This window comes from Bactrocera neohumeralis, chromosome 2 (genome assembly GCF_024586455.1).
Source record: "Bactrocera neohumeralis isolate Rockhampton chromosome 2, APGP_CSIRO_Bneo_wtdbg2-racon-allhic-juicebox.fasta_v2, whole genome shotgun sequence".
NCBI lineage: Eukaryota > Metazoa > Arthropoda > Insecta > Diptera > Tephritidae > Bactrocera > Bactrocera neohumeralis.
The window spans coordinates 9560607-9582517 of record NC_065919.1 but is presented as its reverse complement, the minus strand read 5'-3'; the positions used below and the strand labels follow the sequence as shown (position 1 = coordinate 9582517).

Sequence of the window (21911 nt, the reverse complement as noted above, 5' to 3'; positions counted from 1 at the left end):
TAAATCCCTCTTTTGCAGCACCAATATATTCAGTAGTCTGGTGTAAGTGCTCGCAAAAGGACGGTCAAGTGTTTCCAGCGCGGAAAGTTCATGTTTATTAGCCGCCGTGCGTTCACACAAAAGGGAGAGTGCAATTTAAAATGAAGCCAAAGGTAATGTTTTGTTGGCTACGCGAGATGTGAGTTCAGTGGCTAGCCGTGACTGTGTCTGCTAACTCATTGCTGACAAGTGTTTGTGCGTGTGTGTGTGCGTGGGGCGATTAAATTGAATTGATGTGATATTTAAGCTGTTGTGCTGGCACACATTATGCTGAAGTTGTCGCAATGAAATTATACGCTGTAAAAATTGTTAAAGTGTCAGCTGCTGTTAGTAACTCTGCACTTGTCAAGGAAATGCTCGGCATAATGCCATTTCCTTTAAGCGGAAGTCATAAGTTTCAAGTGAAATGTGCCACGGAACTACTGAAGTTATAAATATACTTCCGCCAATATTATTGCAAGTGAAGTGTGTTAGTGTGTGCCAGCGACTTGTATATTGAAAGTAAAAAAAAAACGCAAAAAAGGGCGTTAAGTGAATACAAGCAGAAGTGCCAAAGCAATTACAGTGTGTGCAAATAGTCTTTAAATATTTATCTAGCTTTTGGACCATCAGCCAGTGTTTAATAAATATACTAAATGAGTATCTGACAAAAAAAAAATATCAGAGCGCCTTGCAGAAAGTTGGCTGTTGATCGCAGGGCAATGTTTGATTCAAAAAGTCAAAAAAATCTTAAGTAAGGCACACCGCAAGCGAGCCAAGCGCAGTTTGGCACAGTTCAACAAATCACCGATTCCGTTAAAGTGTGCGAGTCGTGTGCGCCAAGTGCGCTGACCAAGCGTGGTCTAACGCAGATATGCTTGAACAACTGTAATTTTAATTGTTGTGGGTCAAAGTGTGCGCTGAAAGCTCGAAGCCGACATAATTGTTGCGCAAACAAAACGCAGACAAGCGATTCGACCAAACGCAATCAGTAAACAATATATATTTGTACACAAATACATACATAAATCCACACATAAATACCTACATATATATATAAATATATATAAGCACGCACTTATACGCTTAAGCTAGTGCATGTAAACAACCTCTGCTTGTTTGTTGTATGCCGCACAAGCAGCGCAAGGCAAGTTTGTTATCGCTTCATCGAATCGGCAAGCGTTTGCATGTGCATGTGAAAAGGAAACCACAGCGCGTATGGGCGTGTGCGTATATGTGCATATGTTGAAGGCCATTGCAGCAAGCTGCGCTTCGTGTCAACGACAGTGAAGCTGCGTAAGCACGCGTTCGTGCAAAGCCCTCGAAGGGCTCAGCTACAACCGTAACAACAACAACAGTAACAACAACGAGAACGGGCGTCAACTATCCGCCGTCAATCGCGGTTGCGGCTGAGTTGGGTAACGTCCTTCAAGCGCCATCATTGTCGCAAACAACAAGCAATTTCTGACAGCAGTTGTCATCGCTAATAACAATAGCAGCAACAACGCGACGTTGGTGTGCTATTTTTCGTCAGACGATTTTTTTTTTAATTTTCGTAAATCTTCTTTAGCTATCGACGTTGCGGCGCTGAGCTTTCGACTGTCGCCTTGTTGGTCCGCGCTGTCGTCGCGCGTGTCGTCATTTTGGTAATTGCCACAGCCTTTCGCAGTCGTCGTAGCAGTAGCGGCAGACAAGCGAGCAAGCGCAAGTAAACAAGTAAAAAAATATTGCATATAACGGAATTTCACATGAAATGTTGCTGGAATACGTAATGATGCTGCTTGTGTTCGGATTAACCACAAACGTTGAGCGAAGTCAAAGCAACGCATACGGTAAGCATAGCTATAAGTATGTCTATGTAGTGTCTATGACTGTATATATATACATATATATGTATAAGTATATATGTGTATACATTTGTATGTGTGTTTTTGTTTATATGAGGAATTTTGTGCTTTTGTGAGTGAAGTTAGGGCGACCGTCAGCCTTGTGGCACCAACTTGTTTTCGCGGTTGTCGTCATGTACCTGTTTACCAACATACTTTTAACATCATACACACACACACATACTTAAATATACGCCAAGTATATGCTCTCAATATTAAAGTGGGATACTTGTTTGTGTATTAGAGACGCGTGTAAGCTATGCTGAAAAATTTCACTGATTTTCACAAATTAATTCTTGCTCTATACTTAATGACATGCAAAACCAAATGACAATTTTTTTCTGGTTGCTGGCGGTGCTGACGTGCCATACATAGCGCGAAGTAAACATGGGCTTTAGTATATAGCATTAGGGCAAACATTTTTTCTATGCTGAAGTTTGTAGTATCTAAAATAAAATTAAAATATTCGCCTTACCTTCAGCAACCATCTAAAGAAAACAAAATGTTTATGAAAAGCTACATGCAGTGTGTCATTGCTTTTTGCACTTATAAGAAATTGCATTTGGTTTAACATAAACAATGTAATGACCAAACAACAGTCAGCAAGGCAAAACGGTACCTTTTGTAGCTGCATACTACAGGTAAATACTTCATAAGAAGTGAGTCAAGCGAAAAGGCCGCTTAATTAGAGCTTTCGGCTTTACAACTGATGGATTGTTGGTTTTGAAGCCGATTCCACTAATTTCTTTTATTTGGATGCTTAAATTGTTTTTGTTTAAATATATAATCATATCTGTCAGTAAAATAGGGTTTAAATTAAATAAGCACAAGATGTTGATGTGGAGTAATAAGTATTAAGGATCTTATTCCATAAAAGCATTTAATGTGACAAACGAGCGCTATACCTTTAACATATTTCCAATTGCTTACAAATTGGTTATTAATTGGGTATTGTTCGGTTACTATTTATATAGATGCAGTAATAAACAAAGGTAAAGAAATAAAGGGTTAAATATGCCATACGTGTAGGTCTTATAAGGTAACCGTTATATTGGTTAGTCGAAAAAGTCTTTTTGTATTTTGTCAATAGTTGTCATTGAAGTCGTATATCTCCAGTGCTACCAATCACATTATTTCACACCATATACTATAGTGCTGGAAATGTTTAAAATGGTACATTATTATTAAAAATATAAAAAAATAAGTTAAAATTTTATCAGAAATACGAAAAGACTTTTTCGACTACCCGATATTAATGAAACAAGGAAAACCTTAACACAAGACATCTGAAATATCCAGCACAGATACATTTTCTATACGCTATATAAATGCGATCACAACAATTTGTTCGGACATTGTAACTTTACTGTGGAAAATAATACATGCCAAATTTCGTGAAGATATTTCGTCAAATGAAAAAGGTTTCTATACAAAAACTGAATTTTGATCGAATAGTTTTTACGACAGCTTTTTAATATAATGCTCCGTTATCGAAGGTTTCAACAATTAAGCAGCTATTTGGGGAGAAAAGAACGTGTGTAAAATCGATATCTCAAAAACTGAGGAATTAGTGCGCGTATAGCTATTTAGACGAACAGACTGACCTTCCTAAAGCGACTAATCGCAACATGCTGATTGTTTATATTATATCTTTTATAAGATCTCCTTTTCATTCTGGGCTTCTGGTCGTAACAAGCTTCGCGGTAAACTTGATGTATGCTGTTTAAGGTATAATCAATCTATTTTGAATACGCATATATCTACAAAAATATTTATGTGTGTTAAAATTGTTTACGAAACTCTAACTTTAAACTTCCTTGCATTATATTTACATATATGCATATCTGATGTATGAAGTCATAAAACACTTCACATGTGCATTCAAATGGAATAAGTGCCCACCCGTTTACCGTAAGAGGCTTTGCATATTATTTGGCCAGTAGCTGCAAATATTTGAACTGTATGAACAATTTACCAAAATTCCCAAAATAATAAGTGGAATATGTAGTTGGAAGCAAATATTGTTGGATACGTTGCAAATATACGTGCATATATGCATATATAAATAATAAATATATATATATATGTATATATATCTGCGCAGTGTGTACCTTCATACTGACCGCCGGCAAAAGCTGTATAATATCAATGGCAGGAAAAGTAATGTCACAACTTTGCAGTACTGAGTGAGTGAGAATCCAGTCGCCGCCTGTGGAGCTTTTTTGACATAGATGTTTATTGTTTTTGTTTATTTAAAAAGTTAATGATTTAGACATATATACTTCTTCTTCTTCTTCTTAATTGGCGTAGACATATATACACTGCTCTTAAATCGTTGGACTTACATATATTGGTTGGTCGAAAAAGTTATTTCGTATTTCTAAACAAACTTCAACTAATTTTTTTTATATTTGTGCTAATAAATAAATGAACAAATATGTACCAATTTGGTCGATCTCTTTTTGCTATTTTTCCGCTAGAGACATTACTTCATCAGTGTTAGACATTCATCAATGTAAATCGAAATTCGAATTTTTCAGAACGGAAGCGAGCAAACCATCGTTGTGCTACACGAACTGTTATAGCATCGTCTCCGTAAACTTCACAAATTTCATTTGTGGCATTCTTTCCTTTTTTATATAAAAATTTCAAATATTTCATTATTATTTTCACTCATTTTTGAATAGCTTTAACAATTTTCAACTTCCCCGAATTTAGTTTTTAATTTTTTTGTTTAAATTAAGTTTAAAATCTCACTTTCCCAAGACTATATAGTAAAACACAATGTGATTGGTAGCACTGGAGATATACGACTGCAATGACATCTATTAACAAAATACGAAAAGACTTTTTCGACTACACAATATATGAAGTCTCTAACAATATGGGTGTGTGTCATAAATTTATGTTAATAATATTCATTCTGATTTGAAAATAGAAATGTTAAGTTTGCCTGTTTATATGAAGTAAACGGAAAGAAGCAAAGTAATCTTAGAAGGCAATATCCTGTGGATCCAATTCTTTCCTTGAAATTAATACCGGTTTTTTGCATTTTTATACAATAAAATATTGTCTTTTCGTATTTCAAATCAAACATCAACTTATTTTTCTTTTTATAAATATTATATTGCGTGGTGTTTGTCTTTCCATTATAAAGTTTGCGGCAAAATATTTAAAGTATGTTAGAAAGCTATATTAAAAATATTATGGAAGGCATTTAACTTCAAGCAAACATTCTCCGGCCGATGCTAATTTCATAACGCGCTGATATTGAGAAAATAGCACAAAATTCCAAATGCGTAGAAATGCGTATACGCCACATTAGAAAAGTTAAATTATTATTTATACACATTCACACATAATTCTCAGAACTCATCAGTTATAAATATATAATTTTGTGTGTAAACGAGAACATCAAAGCAAGTCGCAGCGTTTCATTTAGGTTTTGTAAGCATTTGAAGCGCTTAAGTTCGACACACTTTACCGCATCGTTCACAATTCGGTACACACTTTGCAAGCAGGAATAATAAATTAAAATTGTATTAAAAGAACGTTTACGTGGGAAGATACACGCATGTAAAACATCATTATCCAATAATTGACAAAGCAAAACAAAAACACATCAATTCAGAGTCTAGCAGAGAAAGTGCTTTTACTCAGTACAGGCTCAACGTCAGCACGCAAGCATAACACCAGGTCTTTGCATTTAGTATTTGCCATCACTCAGTGCGGCTTTCTTTCGCAGTGCCGAATGCTTGCTTCATCCCTACACTTGCGAGCAGACGTTGCTCATTCATGTCGCTTCCGTTATATCGAAGAATGCAAATTTTGTATGTTCGAATAAGATGTAAAAGTTCAAAATTGGTTTTAAAAAGGGTGTCTCTAAACATAGACATGTGAGTGTGTATGTTAAGGCTTAGAAAAGAAAAAAAAGGTTAAGTTCAGTTGCATTTCACAAGTGGAAGGGGTTTCCATACACTTGTACACCTCTACTTTGATCGCTCAGTACGTACGGAAGCTGTGTGATATAGTACATAGTCCAATTGAATAAGTTTTCGAATATTTTACTATTTTATTAGATATTAATTTTTGATCACATTTATTTAAACTACCTCATGAAAAAAAAAGATTTTAGACAAAAGCATTATTTTGGCGGTTCTGAAAACAACAGTTACAAGACAGACAGACGGACATGGCCAAATCGTCGCAGCTCGCCTTGTTAATCTTTATATATTATATAGTTCCCTAGGTTTTCTTCACAGATCTAACATTCATACTTGCTTTACGTGTTCTGAATACATGAAAAATATACAATATCAATGAGAAAGTATTATTACAGGGTATCCATTTGAAACACCCTGCTTCGAAGAGATGTGTATCTATATGAGAATGGAAGAACAACAGTCACACACATATGGCCTAACATTTATGCATATCCAAAGTAAATTGAAAAATTTTTGGGTTGCTCAATGTACAGCTGAGGCCTTTAAAATGAAAAATTTGTGGAAATTCGCGGTTAAAATTCGCGGTTGTAGGTGCATACTAACCAACTGAGTAATTCATTTCGTAGCTTTAACGTAGTCAACTGACACATCAATGGCACTACTAGAATTAAATTCATATGGTTTTTGGTTAGTCTTAACCTTCAAAAGGCGCGCGTATAATATAAACAGTTGTAGGATTATTACTTTCTGAATCATATGACTTTGAGTGAAGCAACTTTTTTTATTGTGAAAAAAAATGGATAAAAAGGTATTTCGCGTTTTGATAAAATATTGTTTTTTTGAAGAAGAAAAATAGTGTTGAAACAAACCCTTGGCTTGAGGACGACTTTTCGGACACTATCCCAAGAAAATCTACGTTCAAGATTTGATATTGTAAGTTTAGACGTGGTGAAATGAGCACCGAAGACGGTGAACATAGCGGGCGCTCAAAAGTGCTTGTTAACGGCGAAAACATCAAAAGAGTTCATAAAAACATTTCGGACGAATGTAAAGTGAAGTTCTTCTACTTAAAAGCACTCTGAAGATATTAACTAAATGTCTACATCATAACATAAAATATTTGGGCATGAGAAAGCTATGCACAAAGTAGGTGCTGCACAAACTCACTTTTAACCAAAAACAACGCCAATCTGATGGCAGTGTTTGGAGACGTGCAAGCGTCTTTTTGTGTCGATATGTGACAATGGACTCCATCATTTCAGCCCGGAGTCCAATCGACAGTCATCCGATTGGACTGCACACGATGAAACCGCTCCAAAGGTTGGCATAAGGCAATACTTGGCTGGCAAGGTTTTTGTATTTTTGGATGCCCTTGGATGAAGTTTTATTGACTACCTTGAAAACGGAAGAACTGTGCACACCGACTATTACATAGCATTATTGGACCGCTTGAAGAACAAAATCGCTGAAAAGCGGCCGTATTTGAAGAAAACAGAGTGCTGTATCACCAAGACAATGCACAGTGTCAGAAGTCAGTGAAATCGATGGGAAAAAATCCATGAATTGGGCTTCGACTTGCTTCCGAATCCATCGCTTTCTCAACATCTGGTCCCCAGTGACGATTTTCTGTTCTCAGAACTCAAAAGGATGCCCGCTGGGAAGAAAATATCGTCGAATAAAGAGTTGATCTCCGATACTGTGGTCTATTTTGAAGCAAAGAACAAATCGTACTACAAAAATTGTATCGAAAAGGCATTGAATTTTGAAAAAAATAGTATTTTACTATAGTAGGCGGGGAACTTTTCAACTGACCTGTTACATAGAAGGCTGCCACTTTAATTGCTGATTCTGACATCATGTTCCACAGTCCATAAAATGACTTTAAGCGAACAGTATAAAGAAAAGTATGGGTAGTCGAAAAGTCTTTTCGTATTTTTAACCAAATTTCAACTTATTTTTTTTTTTCTTTATAAGAATAAATAAATAAACTATTATGTACTTTTTTGGTCGACCACTTTTTTCCATTTTCCGTTAAAGACATTATTATCCGTTAAAACGAAATTTCGAAACGGAATGCCAAAAGAAATTGCTGTGCTAAACGAAATTGCATCGTCTCCGTAAACTTCATAAACTATAGTACATTTTCCCTTTTTTATATAAAAATTTCAAAATAAAGCGCCCACTTTCTTCATTATTTTCACTCATTTTTGAACAGCTGTAACTTTTTCAACTTCCCCGAGTTTAATTTTTATTTATGGTTAAATGACGCTTATACTTTTCAATGTTTTGTAGGCGTGGCAGTGGGATATATTTTGCCCATCTTCGAACTTAATTCTTATGGACCAAATACGAATAAAGTTTCATCATGATATCTCAATTATGGTGCTATAGTTACAGCTTAAATGATTAAACGGACGGACAGCTCTTATAACGAGTACAGTGAATTTCTTCTCTTTGGTAGACTCTCTCTTTACTGGAAATATTTCGCTTTCTCTATTATGTTTCGGTAACCATTCTTCAATTCCGTGGTAATCTTAGTTATGCCCTAAATGCACCCAACCACTTATATTATATAATGAATATAGATATTGCTAAGAGTCTAGTCAATTATAAAGCATATATTTGATATATAAAGAAAGTTACTGTAGTAATCATCTTAAGTGAGCAATTCATTAGTAACACCTTATGGTAACAGTTTTGCAGACAGCTGCTTTTATTTCTCATGCCCTTAATTCTCCACAATTCTTTCACCAGAAATTTGCTCTGTGCCGGAAACTACAGTTCATGTAGTCAAATTTCAAATTCATTTTGTATTTACTACCATAACTTGTAGTACCAATTTTGCAATTACTTTTTGCTGTTGAATTTATTTTCCATTAACGAAATGTTACTACAACCGATTTCCACCGTGTTGGGAGTAGAACTTTCAAATGGCTTTATAAATATTGAATGTATAACAAGTTTCCTAGAAATTTAAGCGCTGTCTTTGTACAAAAATATACTCTTGAAAGTATATTTATGTGCCGCTTAGTACAATTCCGCACTCACCGCATACGGTTGCTTGCAAGAATTTCCCTACGGAACTTGCACACAGTGTGAGTAGGCTTCAATGCCCGTTTGCTCAAATATTCTTCTTCTCTTTTAGGAGAAAGAATTAGAAAACTTTCTGCAAGTAGCATGCTGTCTTGGTAGTGTTGGAATTTGGCTGCGAGCAAAAGTTCAAATAAGTGGAATTGTTTCTTACGGCATTGACGAATAATACACTCTGAAGCTTTGCAAATATGCTTGCATATACATTTGCACATTATTTTTAAAGCAATATTAAATATTAAGGTGTATTTAGATTATGCTGTCTATGAATGTTTGAGCCACAATTTTCAGCAGCGAGGTGGACTTATAAGTCTCTTATCAATTTTGAAATTGAATGCAGTGTAAGTACTCGGAGTGCTCTCTATGGTGATGTAGGAAAATCTTCGCAGACAATCATAGTTGTTTTCAATATAGAGAAGGCATTTTTTTTTTATCTATGGTCCCACCTCTTAGATAACCATTGATAAATAGAAATAGTCAAGTGAGAGTTTCTGATTACTAAGGTTTATTCGAATTTTTCTGCTACAATCGGAGTATAGTGAGTATTTAGGAAAAATATGAGGGAAATGATAAGCAGCAAATTATACTGAGTTTACATAACACGTAGCTTACACATAACGGTTTGTATAACACTACAAAAGCTATAGTAAAAGAGCACGAAGACATACTGAGTGCACCAAAAAATTCATCGACTTCCACAAAATTCCAGAAAATCTCATTACTTTAAGTTTGGTAAACTTGCGTTGTACTAGGACTTCTTGCAATTCATATAATAAATACAAATGGCAAATCGATATTTTCCGTTATTAAGCATACATGTCACATTAATCAATTCCAAACTGTGTTTTAGTTCATAAAGGCATAATAATCTGATCAATAATCCTCAATCCACATAAACCGCTCACACTCGTAAATCATTTATAACACATGTAATCGTGTGTGATCAGTAAAGTCAACAAAACGTATGAACGACTGCCAGCAAAGGAGCCCCACAACGTTTCGACGAATAAGCGTTTACTACTACACTTAAACAGTCGTACAGTGGTGTGCAATGAAAGCAGCTCATGCCAACTGTAAAGTTTGTATGCTACACCCGGCAATATTGTTAAGCAATTGAGTGTGTAACACTTCAACTGGTGTTCGAATATTTTGCTTGATTTTCTAACCTTTGTTTCAATTTCAAATCCTGGAAACAATAGCTGACCGATAATACAATTTAAGATATTCAGTTCTTTAGAATATTTGTATTTTTTTTGTCACAGTTGCCAAAAGTTGTCCTGTCGGCGCATATTTTAAATAATATACATATATACATATGTCTCTATTAGGATACCAAACTATACCATCAACGATTTTTCCAGTCCTCGAAACACTTTTCACAAGCACTTTTTGTGATGGCCTTCAGCTCCTTCACTGTAATTCTTTGCTGAAATGCAATTAAATCGAACCATTTCTGAAGCGAATGGTAACAGGAGACGAAAAGTGGATCAAATACGACATTAATGTGCGAATATGAGCATGGTCCTCGGTGAAGCTCAACAAATGAACGCAAAGCCACAATTGATGCCTTGAAAGGTTATGCTGAATGTTTGGTGGGATTGGAAAGGAATCATCCACTATGAGCTGCTTCAGCCTGGTCGAACGATTGATTCTACATTCAGTGTTTGGTGGGATTGAAAAAGAATCATCCACTATGAGCTGCTTCAGCCTGGTCGGATGATTAATTCCACATTTTACTGTCAACAACTGATGATATTGAAGCAGGCAATCGAAAAAACAGTCAGAGCTGATCAACAGAAAGGGCTTCGTCTTTCATCATGACAACGCTAGACCACATACATTTTGATGACTCGACAAAAACTGGGAGAGCTTGGCTGGGAAGTTTTAATGCATCCAGCATAAAGCCTTGACCTTGCACTATCGGACAACCGTTTGTTTTGGTCAATGGAGAACTCTCTTAATGGAGTAAAGTTGGCTTCAAGAGAAGCCTGTGAAAATTACTTGTCGCAGTTTTTCGCCGAGAAATCAGAAAAGTTTTACACTGATGAATGTCTCTAGCGGAAAAATGGCAAAATGGTACATATTTGGTGTATTAAAGTTCATTATAAATATAAAAAAAATAAGTGAAAATTTGATTAGATATACGAAAAGACTTTTTCGACTACCCTATCTATGGGTTAGATATTTGTAAATTAAAGCAAAAATCGAATCACTAGTGTTTTTTAAAAAATACCAGAAATGGTAAGTTTTTAACTATTTTGTCCCACTGTACTAATGTACATTCAAGACACACACACACGCATACATAAAATATTTATAGCTCTTTGTAAACACAAAAACCTGCATATGTAAGATGAAATCTCCAAGCAGGATTAAAATTCGGTTAAACTTGTTTGTGGCTTGTGTATGCAAATGCAATTAGAACATAGCATCTGCGCTTTGAGACATTTTTGCTCCGGCTGAACTATCACAATATCTTGAGTAAAAGCGCATTGGTGCAAATAATGAAGGATTTTATGAAGTAATGATATTTACTTGTATTAGGGAAATATATTAGTGACATTTATAACCACATGTCCAATTGTTGTGTAAATAAGTACACTGGAATATTCATATAAAGAAAATATTCATTATTTTCGAGGCTATAATTAATGAACGTAGCTAGTAATGCTAAGGCCAAATGTGCCAACGATTGCTTGTGGCTATAAATTATCTGCATATTAAGATCAAAAGGCTTTCAATAATAACAGTAAAATGATGCTTCTCAGCCACATTTTCGTATTTCTTGTAACAAGCTGCAGGGCGTATAATACTATATTTGTTTTTGTTGTTGTTATAGAGCTAAGTAGAACAGGTAAAATTTTACTGACTGTTTATATGCATCTGTGTGTTCGTCTGTCTATGCAATAATTGGCGTCAGCACTATTGTGTTCGTACAGGGTTTGTCTGGAAAGTAATAGGACTGAATCGATTTAAAAAAATTTATTGAAGCAATAGTTAGAATTCTTTAAAAATTTCAAAATAGACTGCTTTTGCGTCGGTGCAGCGCTGCCTGCGCGATTTCCAAGCATTTGAAGGCGTCACGGAAGGCATTCTCCGGAATAGCTTGGATCTCCTTTGTCGCCTCATAAGAAAAGGAAGATTGCCTCTTGGTCTCGGAATCATACTCTGAGAGCCACGACTCGTCACCTGTGATTACGTTATTCAAAAATTGGGGTTCACTTTCACACATGTTCAAATTTCTTGGCACACTTTCACTCTCCGCAATTTCTGGTCGTCAGTGAGCACTTTTGGGACCATCTTCACGCACACCTTGCGCATGTTCAAGTGCTCCGTCACGATGTCATGAACCACAGATTTTGATAAATTTAACATCTGGGCAACCAAATGAACGGTCAACATCTGGGTAAGCCTACTTGATCATATCAAACGGCTTTGTCGCAGATTTACCGAGTTCACATAGAATTTAATCGCGTACCTCCGGTCTAACGAACGCTGCATTTTCGGCTTGCACCATTCACAGGAGCATGTCGCTCGAAAAAGTTTGTCCTGACTCTCCAGGTGCTCGGAGACAACTGGCCGGTCGCTACTTCGTTAGCTAGGAACGCTCTCTACCGAATCCAGTCGGTGCGCTTACGCTCCGAAGTACAGTCGCGTCGGAAGTCCTATTACTTTCCGGACAAAATCTGTAGACTAAGGCTTAATTGAATATTTTAACTCACACCTAATCAAGCGTATTGTCTGGTTGTGAACGAAGACAAGAGGAAATATCTCCTGTCATCAAACGAACAGGCTCAATCATCACTGTTGACGTAATAACTTTGAAGTAGTACATACATAATTTTCCCTATCTTAGACCCAGTTTTATCATCAACAACAATATCAGCCTTGACCCCCAATTGAGAAGTAGTAGTAGAGAACTAGAGTCTTCTCTCGACTAACAAAGACTAAACTCTATAAGTTCCTCATTATTCCCATTCTGCTTTATAGTGCGTAGGCATGGACAATAGCATCATCTCTTGAGTCGGCCTTAGCAATGTTCGAGTGAAAGGTTTTGTGAAAAATGTATGCTCCTTTGCGCGTTGGCAACGCCAAATATCGCAGTCGATGGAACGATGAACTACGCGAGATATACAGCGCCATTGACATAGTTCAGCGAATCAACAGACAGTGGCTGTTGTCCGGATGGACAGTTCATCTATAAAAAAGTTGTATCTGTGAAACCCATATATTGTTAGGACACACTTGACCGATGGTTGCGATTATTTGCCTATAAAAAGCTTTGCATTTGCATTGAAATGTTTTATAGTCTCGTCATCAAGTGTCTAACAGTATCTACAATAGTCGTTATATGGTGTTACTAGTTTAACGGCATGTTTACAGATTAGACAGTGACCTGCTAGCACTTCTACTAGAGTTCTCATGTCATTTCTTTTGAATTTTAGTAGTCGCCATGTGCGACTCATATCCATCCAGGCTCAGCTGTATTTATAACATTTTTATCATTAAAACTCTAAAAGTAGCCAAAAAGCATATCAATTCTTTTTTTTATGGAGTCTAATTATAGGATGGTGCCTGTTCTGGCTAGTTCATCTGCTTGACAGTTAGCAGGAAACCATTGCAGATTTATCGTGAAATAGGATGATATGTCGACTAAGTGATCAAGACATTCTTTCGATATCTTTCTCGAAACCCTTAGAAACTTTATTAAATTCAAAACCGACTAGCTATCTGTATAGATAAGTGTAATTTGGTACCAAATTTTGTTGAAAACGCATCACCTTCTACTCGATTATCTAGGTTGGACCCAACTGCTTTGATGCTTATCCCTGTGTAATTGCCCACTCAGCTTCTTTACCAGTCTGTTCTGGTGGGGTGTGCAATATAGGGACCAATTTTAAGTTGAGTTCTATAGGGTTTCGAAAATAGGTATTACGTCGAAACCGGTATTTATTAAGTATCTTAGAATGCTACTTGTTACTGACGATTAACAGCAAGGATTTCAGTCTAAGAACTGATTTTGCTGCCAGCTTCTAACACAACAAGTCTTTTGGCAATAATTTTCAAAGGTGCCTGGTTTGACGTTATTCTAAGACCTCAACTGAAACATATACTACAGTCCTCGAAGTGTAACCAATTAAAAAAGCCATAAATTCGGTTTGGAAAATTATTTTTATTTATTTTAAAATACAAAATGTGTGAAAATATTAATAAATTCAGGACCAATACAAATTTTGCTCGATATGACCACCTCTTGCCTTAACTATGGCCTTAAGACGGTCAAAAACGGAATCGCAAGCTGCCCGATGGTGACTTGCCGGTATTTTGGCCCACTCTCGGACAATGGCTTTCTTCAGCATCTCGAGACTGTTGTATTTTTTACCTCGGACCTTGCTCTCCAAAATAGCTCAGAGAGAATAATCCATTGGATTCGCATCTGGTGAATTCGAGAGCCATTGTGTGGTCGTAATGAAGTTCGGAACGTTGTTTTTCAGCCATTCTTGGTTCACTAGCGCTTTGTGAGACGGTGCTGAGCCTTGTTGAAACGTCCATGGTTTGCGACCAAAATGTTTGTTTGTCCACGGCCTGAAAGCAGCCTCCAGAACACTTTCCCGATAATATGTCGCATTTACTTTGACGCCAGGCTCGATGAAAACAATTGGAGAGCGCCCATCTACGGTGACAGCGGCCCAAACCATTATTTGTGGCGGGTGCTGCCCGCCAAGTCGGTCAAGTAAATCCTATCGTTTTGAGAGTTTACGAATTGCTCAATTGGAAAAATTTTTCGTCAGAAAACACAATGTTCGGAATTTGACCGCTTTCGGCCAAGCGAAGCAACTGCTTCGCTCTCTCAAGTCTTACTTGTTGCTGCTTCGGTGTGAGATCATGGGCCTTTTGGAACTTGTAAGGCTTGACCTTGAGCTCATTTTTCAATATACGTCGGATGCTGCGGTCGGATATTTTCAGTTCTTTAGCCATTTGATTGGCACTTCGTCGTGGATTTCGCTCAAGTCGCTTCTTTACTTTCCGAACCATCTCACGTGACGTTGCAGTCTTTTGATGACCACCTCCATGGCGTTTTGCGATGCTACCAGTATCATTGTAACGAGTAATGGTGCGTTAAACAAAAATTTTATTCACATTAAGGTGTTTGAGCTCACGAACAATTGCTGGCTAAATATAAAGCAATCACACTATTACGCACACTTTGAATTCCATCGCTGATCACTTTTTTTGCGTTCACTTTTGACAAAACGGTTTTGTACACTTGTGAACAATACTCCAAACTGTCATTCAGCAAATTTATAAACAGCTGATTCCAGTGCAACAGTTACACGAACAGTGTGAAGTTGGTTATACTTTGAGTGCCGGACCCTGTAGCTGGTATTTGTATGCTTTTCATAACCCGTACTGTATCGTTTATTGATATTTCCTCTATATTTGCTCTTACAAATGGCAAAAACAATGCATATCACAGAATGTTCCTTGATTTTCGCTTCCGTTTTGTTTACTTCAGCGCATACAATTGACAAGTATAAATCTTATGACAAAACAAGTAAGGAAGGGCTAAGTTCAGATGTGACCGAACAATTTATACTCCTGCAACTTGCAAATATTGGAAATTCCTTCAGATTAACAAAACTAGTATACTTTGTAGCAACAAGTTGCAAGAGTATAAAAAAGTATATTTCTGAGCAGAAATTACGGTGAAGACAGTTGATCTTATGGAGTGGCGCGTGTGCAAACAGCAATCGAAATGTATCTCTGACAGCCTACTGGACAGTGATAAGCGCCAAAATTGATAATTTGCAAGCAGAGCACGTCCCTTTCAGATTGCCTGCACACAGCTGAGTAAGGCAAATAATGGTTTTCGGTTAATTTGCTGAAATTAGGGATAATGGCGGCAATGAGACGATTTAGCTATGCCACTACTTAGTATGTACTTAAAATATACAAATTGGATATTTTGCGATAAGAATGAATGTTGTTTGTGTCTGAGGGAGATCAAAGGCTTTGTGTGATTGTGCAACTCAATCTTAGTAACGGCGCGTACAATTTCAATATTCTACTACACATAAATTCTTTTTCTCGTTTCAGCATTCGAAGGTACAACCAGATATCCACCACATCACCATCGCCCGCCGCCCCAAAATGCGCTCACTTCAAGCGGACACCATCACCCACAACATCACTTTGACTCAATATCGCTAGCAGGCCACCTAGCAGCCTCGTCACTTGTGTCATCCTCATCGCCATCGCTCGCATCATTATCACAGCTCGAGCTGTCCAATGTCATTGTGGACAGTTTCGAAGGTGTGGGTGGTATAGCAGGTGGCGGCGGTGAGCCGCAATTTGAAAATACCACCGAACGCGAGGTGATTGCGGCTGTCGGTACGACCGCACGGTTGCACTGTCGTGTGCGAAATCTGGGAGATCGAGCTGTCTCATGGATACGTAAGCGTGACCTACATATTCTTACCATCGGCATCATGACATACACGAATGATCAGCGTTTTCTGGCGCGTCACACCGACAACTCCGATGAATGGGTGTTGAAGGTGGTGTCGGTGCAGCCGCGCGATGCTGGCGTCTACGAGTGTCAGGTGTCGACAGAGCCGAAAATTAGTCAGGCATACAAGCTGATGGTTGTGAGTGAGTATCGCAAATATGTTTAGTATAACAAACACAAATATGCATATAAATCAATTTGAGTGGTAATAATAACAAATTATTTCTATGCTGGCGACATTGCGCGCTTTTGTCGCACACAATATTTAATGCTTATTGATCAATATGAAAGTGAATTCATTGTTTATTGAAAGTAAATTGCTTACGTTTCATGACAAAGTTAGAAATGCAAGACAAGCCGAACTCAAATATTGCATTCGATCACAATACACACTCAAGTTCGAATCTGACTCGGACTGATATTTTTTTCCTAGATTGGTTCAATATTTTTACGTTCATGTGAAATTTGATCTCCATAAGCCATTTACTGGCTATGGAGGCGTTGAATATGTAAGAAGTGGAAGAACATTGGAGAGTCTATTTTATAAGCACCACAAATGTTTGAGTGACACTAAGTATTTAAAAAAGGTCATGATGCCATCGAAAACTAAATTCATATATGTCATCACTCCAACTTTATTAATGACAAAAGCATCAAAAATTTGGCAATAGAGACTTTACATAAGGTTCTATCATCTCTTATGGATATGATCAATAATTATAATCTGATATTTATAACATCTAAAATGTAACGTTAGAGACCCTTTAAAGTATAAATATAAATGAGTAGCGCGACGTGCTAAGTCAATTTAGCCATGCACGTCTGTCTGTTTGTCCGTCAGTATACATAGGATCTAGATGCTCAGTTTTTGAGATATTGATCTGAAATTTCGCACAGACCCTTTTCTCCTCAAGAAACTGCTCATATGTCAGAATGGCCGATATCGGACCTTTATACCATATAACTGTCATACAAACTGAACGATTGAAACAAAGTGCTTGTATGGAAAACTTTTTGATTTGACGAGATATCTTCAGAAAAGAAATCGCAAGGGATATTGTCGAAAACAGTTATGTATTTTTCGAAGAAACTGTTTAAATCGGATCACTATGGCTTATATGTAGCTGCCATACAAACTGACCAATCAAAGTTGTTCAGAAAAATTATTTTGCATTTGTGAAGTTAACATGTTTTATTTTATTAGTTAATATTTCGGGTATAAATAGTAGCTAGACTCGTCTCAAAAAATATGATGCACGAAATGAGAGTCATCACTTAAGCTTCATTTTCGGCTAGTTTGACTTCCTATGACTTTTTTCTGTTTTCGAAACTCAAAAATCTGCTTCGGGCAACGCACTAGGAGTACTTTAGCCCTATATTTAGAGACTGTACCAATCAAGGAAAAAAATGTAATAATTCGGTTTGCTCGCACAGTTTATATGGAGCAGCGTGCGTAAAATTTTGATCTCCAGTAACTACAAGGCTTATAAATAGTGAATTAGTCACCTCGTGGGTTTAAAGAAAATAACTTAATATGAAATTTTAAAATAAATTACACACATACACATATTACACACTAGAAATATATATGAATTTGTAACAGAAATTACCCCTTCCTTACATTGCGCCATTGCAGCATCATCAATACCTGTTGTAGCCATTCATTATGATAATTTCTTGCATGACACCCACTCTAGCACTGCTTGCTTATCTCCTCCCTTTTAACTAATCGCAAACTATGCTTTTTTCTCTCGCTTTTTCAATGGGCCTACCCGTGCTGACGCCGCTGTTTGATATTCCATTTTGCCTTTTTCGCAATTAACACTGATTACGGCAATGAAATGCAATGGCAATGTAAACGCGCTGGTGACGCTGCCGCCTTTGCCATACACGTCGCTATCTATACCAAATCCAACGCATAATCATGGAACCAATAACACTGCCACAACAACATCAACTCGACTGGTACTCACATTAAATAAATCCACCGAATGCAACACGGACTCGTTGTTCGCTGTACTATTTGTTCGGTTGGCTGGCGATGTTGATGTTGATGATGATGACGTTGATCGGACCGTTTCGACTGCAGCATCGAAAGCGCAGATACTGTCGAATCGTGAGCTTTATATACAAAGCGGCAGCGATATAAATCTGACGTGCATCGCACCGCAAGCGCCCGGCCCGTACACGCATATGATGTGGTACAAGGACAGCGAATTAATTAACGACTCAACGCGCGGTGGTATACGCGTCGTATCGGAGCAGCAAATGAAGACGAGCAATTTGGTGATATCGCGGGTGCTGCACCGGGACTCGGGGAATTACACATGTGCAGCAGATAATTCAAGTAAGTACCGTCCGCTGTGAGCCCCCACCCGCACACCTGTCGGCACATATATAGTTCGAATTTTACTTGCATTTGCAATTGTTTTGTTGTGCGCTCGGCTCTTGCGTATGCGTGTATGCGAATGTACCGTACATACGATTGGCTACTCGGCGCACACATGAGCAGCTCGTGTATACGCGCGAATGCTCATTATGTCGGCATTACTGCAATTGGAAACGTGCACTGTGTCGGGCGGGTGTCGGGCAGGTGTAGGCTGTAATTTGACGTTGATTTTCATATAATTTCGATTGCAGTAGTATATTAATATGTTTGATTAACACTTGTAGATTCGGATAGTGTGTTAGTGCATATCATCAAAAGTGAGCAGCATGCGGCCATGCAACATGAGCTTGCCACGCGCATGCAGACGCCGCGACTGATGCTGGTATTACTGGCATTTTTCTATGTGAGTTGAGTGAGTTTCGCAAATACAAATTTACTAACGCACATACACACACTTACATGTGCGATTGCATACATTTACAGGGGCGAGCATGCCACAAAAATATTAATAATACATATTAGGGTGGATCAAAACAAAAAACAATTTTTTTCGCCTGTTACTATGAGAAATAGGTTCTTAGATATCTCTATGAAAATCATGAGTTCCTAGTTTTGACGAGAAGATCATCTGCTTGAAATATTTCTTTGTTTTTTTTTTTATTATCAGCTAATCATAAAAGGAATCCATATCTCGATTCCTGTTACTTGAAAAATTATATCGCTTCATACATTTTCGAGAGAACTTATTGCTTTACAATATGGTCTTCAACGATTTTTTGTGAACCGAACTGTTTAAAAAACGGTTGAAGTTGGCTTATTTTAAGGCAATTTTTGCTCCTTTTATAAGCCAATGATAAAAATTCAAATTGCAAAACTAATAGTTTTGTAGCAAATTTGCTGCTCTAGAATTTCAGATTACCAAGTAAAAAAAAAATGTTTTTTGACCCACTCTAATATATACATATGCACATATGTGTTCCTAGTTTCACTCTCCTACTCGCCCCTCTAAATGTATGCAGTTGAGCCATTATAACTGTTGGTGGCTAATTTTTATATTTTTCCTCATTACTCTAAAATTCACAGTTATTCGAGCGCGCAATTAAATGAATGGAGTACGGTTGCGCTATGAGTTAGTGTAACTTAAATTAAGGATTAGCAACAAAAACAATAAGATACTTGAAACTATTGAATAAGCAGCAGAAAATAATACTACTAAATAAGTCTTAAAGTTGCAACAGCTTAGCTGTTCGAAGCGCATATGCAGCGAAGAGGCCACAATGGAGATGCGCATGTGAAGGTAGGACGCCAAGCAAACTACATATTGTCACCTAAAATGCAAAATAACGTATCCCGAAAAAAAATGAAATTGAGTTTTTTATTTCGTAAAATTTTCAGCTTTCGCTGTCAGATATAACCCATATAACCAATATATAACCAATATTTAACCAATATATAACCAAAATATAACCAATGTATAACCATTTTATAACCATTATATAACCAAAACTCAAATTTTGTTTGAAAACAAGTGGCTTGTATTATATCGTTTTTCCTTCGCCAGTAAACTTATGAGAAGTGATGTTACATTATTTTGCATTTTAGGTGACGATATGCAAATATAAACTCAATTCTCCGCTTTGTATTGAACCAACTGTTATTTAATTGCGTAAACTAGTCACTGGACTCACCACTCAGCACGCTTGCGTCAGCACTATTGCAGAACCAAAGAAACCAAGTAACCAAGACAACGAATGTGCGTTGAGTTATACGTTGAGGGAAGGATGCGCCGCTGCTGCAGCTCAATTTTCGTACATTTGTGTGCACAAGAGACTTGATAATTGTTAGTTGTTCTTACATATAGCTGTCTGATAGCTGTAACTAATCCTTTACTTGCTGTTAATTTACGATTTTCCATTATTTGGTATTTGCGTTTATTAGCTTTAATGCGATATTTTGTTATGGTTGTATGTATGTATATTCTGAAGCGTTATATTTCACTTGTAAATGTAGTTAATTATACATTATTTGTAAGTATTTTTGTACTTAATAATAGCTGATAAGTTAAGGATTTTAAGTGAATGTGTATGTGTGTGCGAGGGAGTTGAAATTGACAGCAAATCAAAAGTGTAACTCAATAATTCAATGTGTATATATAAAAAAATATGAAACAATAAATATTATTATTAAACCAAAGGCTTTGATATCATTGACAACTACAATGCAAGCATAAGTAAGTAATAGTATGTATATAAGAATTGCCACAGCAGCGCACGTTCAAGTACTGTGTTGCTCATACAACACGGTGTACTGCGTGTAAGCGAATGATGAATAACTACCCTATAATTGAGTATAACTTTAAAAGGCATATTTTTATACAAACAACTAACACCGCCTTTTTTTTATAGAATGCTAAATTCAATAGAAAAATATATTAGCTACAGTAGGGTGCTTACTTGTGAGAAAAATTTGCGGTGTAAAATGTCAAAAAGTAATGGCACATTTTTAAATCAGGCACTATTTAAATTGCAAAGAAGCATTCTATGTTGGATTATTTTTAGCGAAAGACTCAAATTTCATGCGTCAACAAAATAAGACAAAGAAGAAAGACTTTAACTTCGGCTTCCGAAACTCGAATACAAAAGTAACTTAATTTCGGTTGTTCAGTTTGTACGGTAGTTATATGCTATATCGATCCGATCTCATTAATTTCTTCGAGGATTACGTAGCTGCTTTTTGGTGATAAAGCATGCCGAATTGCGTGAAAATGTCTCGTCAAAATCAAAAGTTTTCCATATAAGCACTTCAATCCTATCGTTCAGTTTGTATGGCAGCTATATGCTATAGTGATCCAATCTAATCAATTTCTTACACGATTACTTCACTTATTTAAACAATAATTCATGCCAAATTTCATGAAGATATCTCATCAAATACAAACGTTTTCCATACAACTACTTAATTCAGAAAGTTTAGTTTGTATGGTAGCCACTTGCTACAGTCACCCAATCTGAACAATCTCTTTAACCATTACATTACTGCTTGAAACAATAATGTTAGCTAAATTTCGTGAAGAT

The 21911-nt window shown here is 36.8% G+C and overlaps 1 protein-coding gene across 4 annotated transcripts; it reads left to right on the top strand.

Annotated features, from left to right (window-relative positions):
* Positions 1-41: 41 nt before the first annotated feature.
* LOC126767842 (V-set and immunoglobulin domain-containing protein 10) lies at positions 42-21001 on the top strand. 4 transcript variants are annotated; one of them, XM_050485515.1, is made up of 7 exons: positions 42-152; positions 1589-1850; positions 16037-16591; positions 18538-18795; positions 19122-19240; positions 19921-20134; positions 20513-21001. In XM_050485515.1, exons 2-6 carry the CDS (start codon positions 1772-1774, stop codon positions 19942-19944), a joined length of 1035 nt encoding a protein of 344 aa, XP_050341472.1. In that variant the 5' UTR covers positions 42-152; positions 1589-1771; the 3' UTR covers positions 19945-20134; positions 20513-21001. The 4 variants fall into 4 exon arrangements, with proteins under 4 accessions (XP_050341472.1, XP_050341471.1, XP_050341473.1 ...); XM_050485514.1 differs by lacking the exon at positions 42-152 and adding an exon at positions 1057-1529; XM_050485516.1 differs by lacking the exon at positions 42-152 and having other exon boundaries at positions 1057-1850; positions 20440-21001.
* The last annotated feature ends 910 nt before the right edge of the window (positions 21002-21911 follow it).